Source organism: Pongo abelii, chromosome 15 (assembly GCF_028885655.2).
Source record: "Pongo abelii isolate AG06213 chromosome 15, NHGRI_mPonAbe1-v2.0_pri, whole genome shotgun sequence".
NCBI lineage: Eukaryota > Metazoa > Chordata > Mammalia > Primates > Hominidae > Pongo > Pongo abelii.
This window is the reverse complement of record NC_072000.2, coordinates 33,240,445-33,253,900: the sequence shown is the minus strand read 5'-3', so window position 1 is coordinate 33,253,900 and position 13,456 is coordinate 33,240,445. Positions and strand designations below refer to the sequence as shown.

The following is a 13,456-nucleotide window of genomic DNA, read 5'->3' as shown; positions in this document are numbered from 1 at the left end:
ATGCAAAAAGCATACTAAAAGAATTTTTGATCTTGAGAACTGGATTAATTTTTTTCTATACTTTATTTCATGACTTCTTATTTTCCCAACATTGTTATAAGATAATAATGCATGTTACAAGGGGTTGTGTGTTATACGTATTTAATTGCACTCTTTAAACAATATTTTTCAGTGATACATAAAATAAAGGTGCAGCTTATAATCCATAGTGTTTAAATAGTCAAAGAAATATAAGTTGAGTAATAGTGGCTGAGAGGGTTTATATGATTCTGGTGTCAGGACTGCCTCAGTTCAGATTCTGTATTACCTAGTGTAGCTCCTTAATTTCTGAGTATCAGTTTTCTCATCTGTAAAATGGGGGTAGGCATAATAACTACCTTATAGATTGCTTAAGCATTTCCTCTCATTATATCAGTCCCAACTTGTCATAGCCAGAAAGAGTTTATGCCTCTCCCATTGCCAAAATTACCAGGTTTTAAAAAAAGTCCTGAAAATCTTGGAAGATCTGACATTATTTTATTTTATTATGCAAATAATTTTGACCTCCAGAGATTATTTTGCTTCAGAAGCCTTATTTCTTCTGTACTGCTAACCAAACAGTTTACTCCATTTGTGCAACAATTTATAATGAACCATAAAAGAACTGATTATCTTAGGGTTTTTGGCTCAATTACCTGTTTCAAATGCTCAGTGACTAAGAAAAGCATGTCATTTTCTCTTCTCTTGCACACTGGAGTATAACAATAGGCTGTGAATAGAGCAAATCAAAGAGACACAAATACCAGTATAAGGGGCCTATTGTGTTTAGTTTGTTGCCCTGTCATATGGTTTTAATTTAGGTTGGCTGATTGATTATGACAGACTAACAGATAGCCCATTGTTCCTCTCTTGGAATCTCTAGACACTTTAATATTCCTATTCTTATCTGTCCATTTTGATTCCTAAACTTAAATGAAATGGAATTACAGCATTCGCTTTGTTTTCCTGTGCTAAGTGATTATCTCTGAAGTGCAATTTTGTGATTAGGCAAGATGGCATGCATACACTCAACTAATGCTGATTTCCCCCAGGGTGCAGAACAGGTAAATTCATAATGAATGGATGTTGTGCTTTGATTTCAAATGGATGTAAAAACCTCACCACACTTTGTAGTTTTATTTTAAAAATGTATTTAATTATTCTAAAATTAACAGGAGAATATTAAAATTGAACTTTAGAAATATGGCATTTAAACATAAGTCAAGGGTGTTAACTGCTTATGAATGTTAATCCTCTTCAAAAAATGAAAAAAAAAAACAAATTTACCTAGCATAAATTGGGGGAGTGTCACTGAAAATCTTTAGTTTAATTATTTATATTCCTTCTGATTAATTCCAAAAATGTCTGAATCCAGCTTGGTATTTGTATTGTCAAATTCTAATGTGGCTTATTTTGAATACTAAAGTAATTATTCAACTAATCGTTGTCATAGTATTGTCATAGTTGTTTGGTCTGGAGGGGTGATTTTGGGGCTGAGGGGAGAAGCTAGAAGTTAAGAATTGACATAAAGTTTTCTCTTTAATTATTTTCTTTGATATTTTAAAAATAAATTTTCTATATGAGTATGAGAGACCAATTTTAAAAAGAATTTGGCATTCTCCCAATTGGACACATTTTGACCAAACCACCAAAGTAGATGATTGGCACCCAAACCACACTTTTTTTCTGATCTGCTTGGAGTAAGCATTGACAATTATATTGTGGATCTTGAAGTGGGAAATGTGATATGCAATTTCTTAAACTTATTTGAATTGAGGAGGAAAGGAAAGGAAAGCAGAAGACAAGGAATATATTGAAGCCCCCAGTTTTCCCCAAAATTCTCTTAAAATAAAATCTTACAAAGTTAAGTTCATATGGTTCTGTTCTTACATTAATGGAAGTTTAAATTTTAAGGGACTGGAGAAGTCATCATCAGACAGATTGTCTCTTTTTAGGTATGAGAAACTGAGGCTCGTGCTTATTGAGATGTCACTCCGGTAAAGGTCAGGCTTCCCCCAGGTCTTCTGACTGCCAGGTGCTATACTGTGCTATATTGTGCAGCATCAACCTCAGGCTTACTGTGTGCACATAGGTCTGGAAAGATCCACCACTTTCCATTAGGACGTTGACAAAAGAGCTGATCTTTCCGCTGTCGATACCTTTCTATTTCTTGATTTCAGCAACAACAAAAAAAGCACAAACCACTTTTATAATATAATAAAAATATCATATGGAAAGATGTAATAAACATGGATTTTAATATCCTGCATGAGTACCATACAGAATAAGCAACAGTAAGCAACACCAAAAAGTTCCCTACAACATGAATATGGTTGATTAAGGTGTATTTCTCAGAATGGACTGTAATTCACCAGCGTATGTATTAAATCTCTCTCTTTGGCATGTTGGTGAAGTGGCTGCTTGGTTGTTGCTCAGTCATGATTTAAATGCTTAGTTATTATACATTGCCCAAGAGTTCAAACAGTTCTATCCCTATATAAGGAAGCCACTCATATTTTATATCTATCTTTCAACTGGATCCTGTAATGTACTTCTTCATGGTCAAACTCAAGGATACTATTTTTCAGATCTGTCTGAATTCAATTCATCAACTTTTTTCTTTTCATTAATATTTTTGAATACCTTTCTCATTCATCTAAGTAAGAGAAAAAGTAAAATATTTTTTAAGTATCATCAGGTATTTGTAAATCAGGTTTACTTATACTTTCATTCATGCTTTCTGCTATGTTTTTGGCTGTTTTTAAAGTGGTCTGAAACTTGGTCAAGCAGGAAGAGGAGAAGAGAGATGGTTGCTGTGCCATCACCTGTAAAACTATGGCTGGGAATAATGTTTAATGGCTGAAAGTGCAAGCTGTGTTGCATCTTATCTTCCCTAACTTTGGCTAGGGAGTTATATCCGTACTGGCATATTTATTATCTTGCATACTTTTTATTTACAGATCAGAGTGCCTATTCAACTTACTTTTCAACATCACTATTTTTACAGCTTCCGCCACCTTTGAAGACTTTCAGATTCGTCCCCACGCTCTCTTTGTTCATTCATACAGAGCTCCAGCCTTCTGTGATCACTGTGGAGAAATGCTGTGGGGGCTGGTGCGTCAAGGTCTTAAATGTGAAGGTAAGTTATTTTCTTCCCATGCAAGTTAAATGTGTGCTGTTCTCCTATGTTTATCGCAGAATTCACAATTGCAAAGATATGTAAAAGCTAAGTGCCCATCAACTAATGAGTGGATAAAGCAAATGTGGTACATATGTACATTTTCTTCATCCACTTGTTGGTTGAGAAAATATGGGTTTTTTTGTGTGTATACATACATAGATCTATCTATATATACACCTATATACACAAGTCTATGTATATATACACCTATGTACATAGATCTACGTATATATACACATATATACATATACACACATATATACAAACATGTATATACATTGGTGTGTGTGCGTGTATACGCTCCACATTCTCTTTATCCACTCATTGGTTGATGGGCACTTAGGTTGATTCCATACCTTTGCAATTGTGAATACAATTCACAATATGCATTATATATATACACCATGAAATACTACTCAGCCATGAAAAATAACAAAATGTCTTTTGCAGCAACTTGGATAGAACTGGAGGCCATTATCCTAACTGAAGTAACTCAGGAACAAAAAGCCAAATACCACATGTTCTCATTTATAAGTGGAAGCTAAGCTGTGGGTACACAGGGGCACACAGAGTGGTGTAATAGACATTGGAGAATCAGAAGCAGGAGGTTCAGAGGTGGCTGAGGGATGAAAAACTACCTATTGTGTACAATGAACATAAACCATTTGGGTGACAGCTACACTAAAAGCCCAGACTTTACCGCTATATAATTCATTCATGTACCAAAAACCACGTGTACACCTAAAGCTAATGAAATAGTAAAAAATAAAAAATAATGCATAATGGAGCTATCTGCTTATGTTGTGCCCTCTACAATAGTGTAGCAGTATCTCCCTCAGAAGTATCTTCCAGGCATTTAGGGGGTACATGGATTCTCTTCTGTTCATTTCTTTAAGTTTCCTGTCTTGAACAAAGTCGGTCTGACCTGGGAACCCTTATTCTCACATCTTTTCTCCCTTATCATGTGGACATGTTTCACCCCTATATGGTGCTCGATATTTTATCAGCCGACTAAAAATAAAATTTACCTAGTAAGTAAGTCAGAAATTGGAATAGTAGGCATTGAATACACATTTGTTGAAATGAGCAGAGATTCAGGAAATTAAACCATCTAAGTTCACTCAGCTGTTGAGTCGCGAGCTGGAACATGTACCTGCATTTCTGCACCAACAACACAATTTTATCAAAATGTGGAAAGAACACTTTGAACTGCGCAATTCAAGGTGCTAGGACACCATGATATAATCTTTAAAACTTGCGCAATTGTACTCTATTCTCTTTGGATTGGGAGGGCAGGGATAGAGCTCTTTGAACTTTGACAAATATAACTGAGCATTTATTATGCAACCTACCAATAAGCGATCTGCCATTTTTGAATTTCTGTCTGTGAGGAGGGAAGGTAGGAGACAATAATCTGGAAGAAACTCTGCCTAAAATGTAGTTTTATGAAAATTTGTCTGTCCGGACTGCTGTGTGACACATGGAGAGATTCTAAGTAATGGCCTCCAGCTACATGGGGAATATGAATATTAAAAATATTGAAAAGAAACTGACACTTGCCTAGGTGGGAAATCTGTTTCCAATTATTGATCACCTACCATGTGGAAACCAGCGTGTGAGGTACTTTATATATCTTCTTAGTAATTCTACAAGGTAGTTATTACCTCCATTTTAGAGACGAGAAAACTGAGGTGAAACTTTGTTCAAGGCAATGTAGACAAGCAAGTTATGAGGCCCAGATTCAAATTAGTGTTGTCTAAAACTTGTGATGTGCTGTGATTAATTTTCCTTTATGCGTCCACTCACATTTGAACTTATGGCAGCTAAAAGTGGCTCAGATAATCTAATTTGAGTTAATTTCTATATCCCTTAAAGCCTAAGTCTGTTATATCACAGAACATTTTTAAAAATGATAACTAGCATAGTTCCTGAGCTTGTGCAATAAGATCAGAATTCAAAACCCATTAACAAATTGGAAAAAAAAATCAGAGAATGTTCAAAAGAAAATGTGAATTTCCAAATACTCTAAAGGAAAATGGAAGCTGTACTATTTTTTAAATTTCTACTTTACACTAATATTGGAATCACTTTTTAATTTATGGTTCAATAAAAATAATTTTTATTTTCCCTTTCCAGGATGTGGTCTGAATTACCATAAGAGATGTGCATTTAAAATACCCAACAATTGCAGCGGTGTGAGGCGGAGAAGGCTGTCAAATGTTTCCCTCACTGGGCTCAGCACCATCCGCACATCATCTGCTGAACTCTCTACCAGTGCCCCTGATGAGCCCCTTCTGGTACGGCCTCTTGTTTACCCATTTCCCCATTTACATGAGAAATCTGTGGGATGATGTGATAGCAATGTCAATCCAAGACAGGGCACTAGGACGGAGAATGCAGCCAGGGTGTTAATGACAGTGTTTCTTCAGGGCTTGTGCTGTAGATTGGTCAGTGCCTCATCAAATATCCAACAGTTTTGAGTTTGCTTTTATCTCTGAGCTTAGTGAAATGATAAAATATGTGAGGTTTTATCATGGTCACAGGGCCAGAGCAGCACGAACTAATGTGTTAATGTTGCAAAACATCGCTTGTCAAAATTTGGAAACCAGAGAGATACAAAATGTTCTCTGAAGATTATTAGAGGAATTTGTGGCATGGCTGAATATTTATTTTGGGAGAAAACTTGAAATTTGCTCTTGTGAAACCATGAAAGTCTTTATTGCTTGGCATACTGGCATACATGCCAGCTTATTGTCAAAAACTGATTGATAAGTCCTGTGAGAAAAATAGGACTTAACACTTAAAATATTTCCATTAGCTCTAGAATATATATGGAAGAATATTAACCATATCCATAAGATATATATTTATTTAATTATATATAATATATAATTTTATTTTATATATATTATATATTATATATTATATTTTTATATATTACATAATATTATTTTATATATATTATATATTATTTTATATATATTATATATCGTATATATTATTTTATATATATATCTTATGGATATGGTTAATATTCTTCCTTAAGAAAGTTAAATTTGGATTTTCCAAACATTCGAAACAAAATAAAAATTGTGGTAATTATGTGAATTATTTAAAATAAAAACACATTCTGAAATAGGCTAATAGTTTGAGGATTTAAATTTCCCATATTTACCCCCTCTATCTCCCAATGGATATTACAATGATGTTTTATAATCCTGTTACTGTAAAAATCAATTAGAGAGAAAAAAATTTTGAAAACACTAAAACATTTAGGTTGAATATATCCCTCTTAGAGTGGAGAGTGGTAATAAATTCTGAAGACGTCTGTAAGAAGTTGTATAAATTACTTGTTCGGAAAATATTTTATTGTGATCGCAATCTTTATATCACCAAAATTTTTTTACAGTGTAAACCGGGAGTATAAATGAAATGAATTATTTTAATAATTAGGAAAATCCCATATTCTTTTATAAGGCTCTCTTTTAGGGGTTTCTTGTGCTTTCAGTACATCATTAAGTGAACCTAGTTGGAGAAGGCAGGTACTAAATTTCACCAATAACTAGAAGAACATATTATAACTTCATACCTATTCAGAATGTATATGTGTGATCATATATTATTCCATAAAGTTCTATTAATTGAAATTATGGTATTCTTACTTATAAGTGCTTAAGTCAAAGTCTGTGTTTTAAAATAACCCTATGTCATCTTCTCAGCTCAGAAGTTCTTTGAGTTTGAATTTTTGCAATTAGTGATTTTACAAGTTACAGCAGTTACTCTTGCTTTTAAGCATAGCTGCTGAGAGTCATGATGTTTATAAGATAGACATTTAAAAATAAGTTTAAGAAACAACATTGTAAATTATGCATATATGTATATAAATATATGGTTTCTATATAAATCTAATTTAGCTTATGTAAGTATAATTTAACACAGATTTTTGTATTTTTAAACCAACTTATTTTATTGCTTTATGTAACCAAATTAAATAACCACTAAATTATTTGAATTATTTGATACATTACAAAAAATGTTAAAATTAAATGGTGAATTAAAATTTTTTTGTAAAATGCTTAAAATCTATTTTATAAATACACATTTTTAAAATTAGACTTTAACTGTGTCTGTCAAGAATGCTTGTAAAATTATGATCAAATCAGACATTTATTAAGTGAGAAAATATTGGAGCCACAAGATACTTTTTAAAGCTACTGGGATGGGAGTCATAAGCTTTCGTAACCTTGTATAAAATGCCTTCAGGTAAACTTTAACTGAGAAATGCCTTTGGAAGTAATGTTTGTGACACTATTTGACACACTGGTTCTCAGAATCATGTTTTAAACACAGCAAAGCCCTTTGTGTCCTTATGGGGTGCCTACTTGTCTTTGTTTTTATCCAATCCCTGAGAAAATAGGAAACATTGGCCTATCTTGAGGAGGACACATATTTCCCTATTGCCTTTGTTCCCTTTCATGTCTTCGCTCCTTCGTACAGGAACAAAAGCACCCTGCTCGACCAAGGCACATGGGGAGTACCATGCCTATATCCCTTTTCAACCCAGTAACACCAATAACTATAGTTTAAAAGTTATAGTGGGTGCCTAATAAGAGGTAATATTATAGCAATAATAGTAAAACCTTTGGGTTCTATATACATTAAAGAATAATTTCCATTTCCAAAAAGAATGATGGCCTGACCCTTGTAAAGATGGCTTTGCTCATTAATGCCACTAGACCATTCATTTTGCAAGTCTGCCATGGTAAGTATATTTTCTCTCAAATATAAGAAATTTATATTTTCCATAAATGATTGCCTATTTTGACTGTAAAGTTTCTTTTTCAGATACAGATTACGACATTAGTAATTCTGTTTGTTTATCCATTTGGGCACAGAAATTCAATCTCAGATTTCTCTAATGTTAAGATAGAAAAAAATTATAATAGCATAGATCACATGACAAACTTCAACTGCCGTCAACTTTGGCAGTAAACTATCCATTATGCTATCCATAAAACAGTCCATCTTTAAAAAACTTCCAAAATGTGGTCAATTTATAACAGTTCTGTGGGCATGGATTTTTTTTGTAAACTATTATCAGTATTAGAAGGAAACAAGAAAAACTCAGCAGATCCTTAAGTGGAACACATTAATACACTGTATCATTATCTATAAGTATATTTATCAAATTATATCAATTATGGACTTTTGGGCAACTGTAGAAGAAGTTAGTATTAAATGATTCTATTATTTCTGTATGCTTTACTCATCTTTTTATTTTATTTACATGTGTTCTTGTGGTATTTGGGAGAAGTCAAAGCCAATTGAACCCACACCAGGCAAGAGTTAGTCTTAGGCAAAAAGTTATTATAATATAATAATCTGTTCTAGAACGTCTGTTCCTAGGTATAAAGGCAAACTTTAATCAGATAAACTCTCCCATGAGGAACAATGATAAAAGCTGAATAAAATACGACATAACAAAACCGTATTTGAAGGCACCCAAGAGCAACCAAGGCAATTGGATTTGAGTGAACAATCACAGAGAGGTCAGTACACAGGGCAGTCTCCTACAATGAAGAAGTATCCAGCCCAAGATGTCAATAGTGCTGAGGTTCAGCACCCCTGATGTAGAACAAACCAGAGAATTGCCGAACATATTATAAAAGCGCAGTAAAGGCAAGGTAGTAGTATACAAAGTTAAGTATAAAGTGTTAAGGCAATGTGCTATTACACAAAGACAGAAAAATTAACCGATGAAATAGAGTTCAGAAACTATGTGCATACACAGACCAACTGAATTATGACAAGGGAAGAACTGCTGTGAGAAAAGAATGGTCTTTTCAACAAACATTTCTGTGACCAATTGGATATCTATATGGCAATGAAGAATCCTGACCCTATCTTATACCATACATGAAATCAATTATAGGTAGATTGGAAGCTTCTAGGAGGTAACACAGAAAGTATTTCTACAAGAACTTCGAGTAGGAAAAGCTTTTTTAAACAGGATTTAAATCACTGATGACAAAGGAAAAAGATTGATAAATTGGGCATCATTAAAACTAAGAAATTATTTTAATCAAAATATGTCATTAAGAGAATAGAAAAGTGAGTGGGAGAAGACATTTTCAATACAATATATCATATAAAAACTCATATTCAGAGCACATAAAGAACATTTACAAAAAAGTTAGAAGACAGACAATGTTATTTAAAATATAGCTATATACTTAACCTGCACAAGATAGACAATAAACATGAAAATGTGCTTAACATCATTAGTTATCAAGGACTGTAAAGTTAAGTCTGTAATGACCTATGTCTACATCAGAATGTCTGACATTGAAAGAACACCTGTTAATAACAAGTACTGGGGAAGATACTGAACAACTAAACTTACATACACTACTACTGGGATTGTATATTCGCCCAAACGACTTTGGAAAACTTGTTGGCAGTTATCTTGTAAAGCTAAACACATGCGTATGGTGTGACTCATCAGTTGCACAGAAGGATATGTTATAAGATGTTTTTGACATCTTTATGCATAATAGCTAAAAATTAGAAACCAGTAGTGGTGTAGCCATACAATGGATTGTATGAATGATACAGCCATGGACTTAATGAACTGTTGATTCACTCTGCTACATTGTTGAATCTCACAAAATGACAGTTAAAGAAATAAGTCAGACAAAGGGTACATACTTATGAATCCAGTATATGAAGTTCAAATCAAGCAAAACCAATTTATGGCAAGATACGTCAAAATAAAACTAAGGTGGGATGTCAACTGGGAAGGAGCAGAAGTGAGCTTTCTAGGATGCTGGCAATATTATATACTTTGATCTGGGTAGAGGTTACATGGGTTTATGCACATGCAAAACTTCATCAAGCTATATACCTAGAATGGTGTTTACTTTATTCCATATGAATTGTGCCTCAGTAAAAATGTTTTAAAATGATAATAGCAATGGATCTCCAAATAGCAAGTTATAAAGTCATTGAGATTCTTCAACACAGGTCATGTGAGAAAAGAATGAAATGTTATATCATAATAATTAATACATTATGTTATGAGATTCCTATCAGTCAATTAAAAGAAAATGGAGCTATAAAATTTACATTGGAAATAAATTCTTTGGGTGCTAAATTAAAAGTAATATGCCACATCATTCTGGGATACATTCTAGTATTCATTTGCGTAATAAACATTGTCACCTACAGTAGTTTCATCACAGATACAAAACAGTAATTATATGATCTTCCTTTAAGGGAAAAACCAAACAAAAACAAAACTGTGGTATAGTTTACAACCAACTACCAATGAAACAGGTCGCTCTCTTTTCCTTGGTGATTTATAGACATTTCTGGTGATTCTAACTTGATAACAAGATGAAAAGATAGAACTGTCTCTGTGTTTCTCAAAGTTTTTCTTAAAAAAAAATGGCCCCATAAAATGTTCTGAAAAAAAAATTGGTCAAATAAGATTAGGAAATGCTTCTTGGTTCATCCAAATATTGGACATCCTAGGAGTCATTATGCATAATTAAGGGCCTAAGAAGTCTGACAGTGGTGAAATTAGTGTTCTTAAATCCACTCTAACATGGAACCCTTTTCTCATAAAATGCATTAATATTGTGTGGGAAGTACATGCACTTTGGGAAACAATAACTTAGAGGAATGAGTAAATGAATGCATGTTGCACAGACCATCTTCAAATATGAGCTGAACAGCATGCAGCTGAAGTTGAATTGTGATGACGGCCCAGAAAAAAGAGATTCAGGGCTACTAACTGGGGGAAAAACATACACTTTGGATATCAGATATATAGATAGCAAGGATAATACTTTACTTTGGAAATTGAGAAATTGATTTCCTCTCCCAAAGAGCTAACTTTGCCATTTCTGCATGCAAATGTGCCCTAAGAGTACCTGCAAACAAAGTTATAATTTTTCCCTGAAACTCATGTTTGGTTCTTTTCAAATGAGTGGTTGTTGCCCTTGAGTTCTGCACATGCTTTATGTCAATCTAGAAATGTGGCAGGTTTTTTTCTTTTTTGTTTGTTTGTTTGTTTTGTTTTGTTTTGACATGGAATCTTGCTCTGTCACACAGGCTGGAGTGCAGTGGTGCGATCTCGGCTCACTGCAAGCTCCGCCTTCCGGGTTCACGCCATTCTCCTGCCTCAGCCTCCCGAGTAGCTGGGACTACTGGCTCCTGCCACCACGCCCGGCTAATTTTTTGTATTTTTTAATAGAGACGGGGTTTCACCGTGTTAGCCAGGATGGTCTCAATCTCCTGACCTCTTGATCCCCCTGCCTCGGCCTCCCAAAGTGCTGGGATTACAGCCGTGAGCCACTGCGCCCGGCCTGTAGCAGGTAATACTGGATAACCGATCAGTCTTGGTAGAACCTCAGTCTAAATGCTCATGACTTTCCAAAGTTTCTGACAAAATGGGTTAGCTGTAGATTGCAAATGAGGACTGAGGATTCAAAAAAAACAGATACTAGGATTTTTCTCAGTGTGAGGTCTTTTATTCAACACTGCAAAAAAATCACATTTCAAAGCTCAGTCATGCATTTTTGTTAAGAAAAAGAGTGAACTATATTGTAGTTTTGATTTGGTTTCTAGTTATCAGATAGAGCTGCCCCCAAAAAGCTTGAGAGAACAGAGATGAAAAAGAACATATTCAATATAAATTACCAGTCAAGTGTTATCTACTTAATTAAGCTCTGTCATATTTTTCATTGATACTACCTCTTGTCTTTTAAAAAATCATTAAGAGTAACCTTACTGTTTTTGAATTATATTTCAACCTTGAACGGAATCAGATAGAAAATAATGATATGCAACAAAGATTCTAAAATGAGCAAAGAATACACTGTAGGTATATTTTTCTCCTTAAAACTCTAACCCGCTATTGGACTTTCTAGGTTTGGAAACCACTGACTGCTACTGATTATTCATTAGCTTATTCTTTCTTGCAAGCACATAACAACTTTGTATCATTTGATTACTTTGATGACCTTTTTCTTTCTTTTCCCATTGAGAATATGAATTATTGTGAAGAAAATCTAATCTTTCACTTAAAGGTCAAAAACGCTTCATTTTGACTATAATTTATTTTCAATGAGGTGAAAGAACCATCGTTCATCACTGAGACCATGACAAGTAGAGTTGTTTTTTTTTTAACATCTACCAACTCACAACTATTTTTGCAATTTTTACTTAGTGTCTATAGTTCCATTTAAATATTAAATGTAGTTTGCAACTCAGATATCTCTGTAGTTATAAAGACTGTTTAGTATAACATTTTGCTTTTTTTTGAAAGCATGCCTATATGAAACATTATTGAGTAATGTGCTTTGCTTCCATCCAATAACGTTGTTTTCCTGTCTTTTTCTCCTTTGATTCTGCACCTTTGCCTGCTTTTTGCTCTTACAACTTCATGTTTCAGTCTCCTGTGAGTCCTGGCTTTGAGGTAGGTACTAATGCTACCTGGCACTAGAAATTCGCTTCACTATCTTTTTCAAACCAGCATATTACGCTGACATCAGACAATTGTCTGTACTGACTTTATGAGAATAATCAGGTCAGGGTTTAGCTCAAAATTCAACACATTGACCTACAGAAAGCCCTCAGGTTTTCCTTGCTTTTGTCCTGTTATATTTAACTTTTCACAGTCCCAATAAGCCAAAGAGCAATGAAGTCTAGAGTAATAGAATTAGGTTTTTCAGGTCAAATTTTGCCCTGTGATTGCTTGATTTCATAACATTGTTTTTTTTTTTTAAATGAAACTGAGCAGACACGTTGAGAATAAAGAAGAATACATCAGCCCTCGCTTACGCAATGCTATGTTAAATGAATCTCATGCACATTGGAACTATGTCCTGATCCCGGGTACCACAGAGGCATGCAAAGTGAGGACACCATCCCAGTATACTGCCTAAAGATGGCTGTAACGGCTTGTTTACAGTTCCTGAACTTACCTTTTCTTTTTTTTTTTTTCTTTTTTTAATATATATATATGTATTTTTATTATACTGTAAGTTCTAGGGTACATGTGTCATGTTAGGGTGCTGCACCCATGAACTTACCTTTTCAATAAAGGATCTTTCCATCCTTTTGTGTTATCACAATCTATTAATTATTTTTTTAAAATGGTATACAAATGGAAATGTCAGTCTCTCAATCCAGACAGAAATTATATATGGAAAAAACACAAATTTCCTTTAAAAAAGGTTTTAGTTAAGCCCT

At 33.9% G+C, this 13,456-nt stretch overlaps 1 protein-coding gene across 5 annotated transcripts in view; it reads left to right on the top strand.

Annotated features, from left to right (window-relative positions):
* Positions 1 to 13,456, top strand: part of PRKD1 (protein kinase D1) — a 361,380-nt gene that overhangs the window by 265,456 nt on the left and 82,468 nt on the right. For 3 of the 5 annotated variants that reach the window (XM_009249000.4, XM_063715549.1, XM_063715551.1), the window contains exons 3-5: positions 3,026 to 3,157; positions 5,336 to 5,496; positions 12,657 to 12,680. In XM_009249000.4, coding sequence (XP_009247275.3) covers positions 3,026 to 3,157; positions 5,336 to 5,496; positions 12,657 to 12,680 — 317 coding nt within the window. The remainder of the gene's footprint in view (positions 1 to 3,025; positions 3,158 to 5,335; positions 5,497 to 12,656; positions 12,681 to 13,456) is intronic. The other 2 variants (XM_002824640.5, XM_063715550.1) reach the window with 1 other exon arrangement.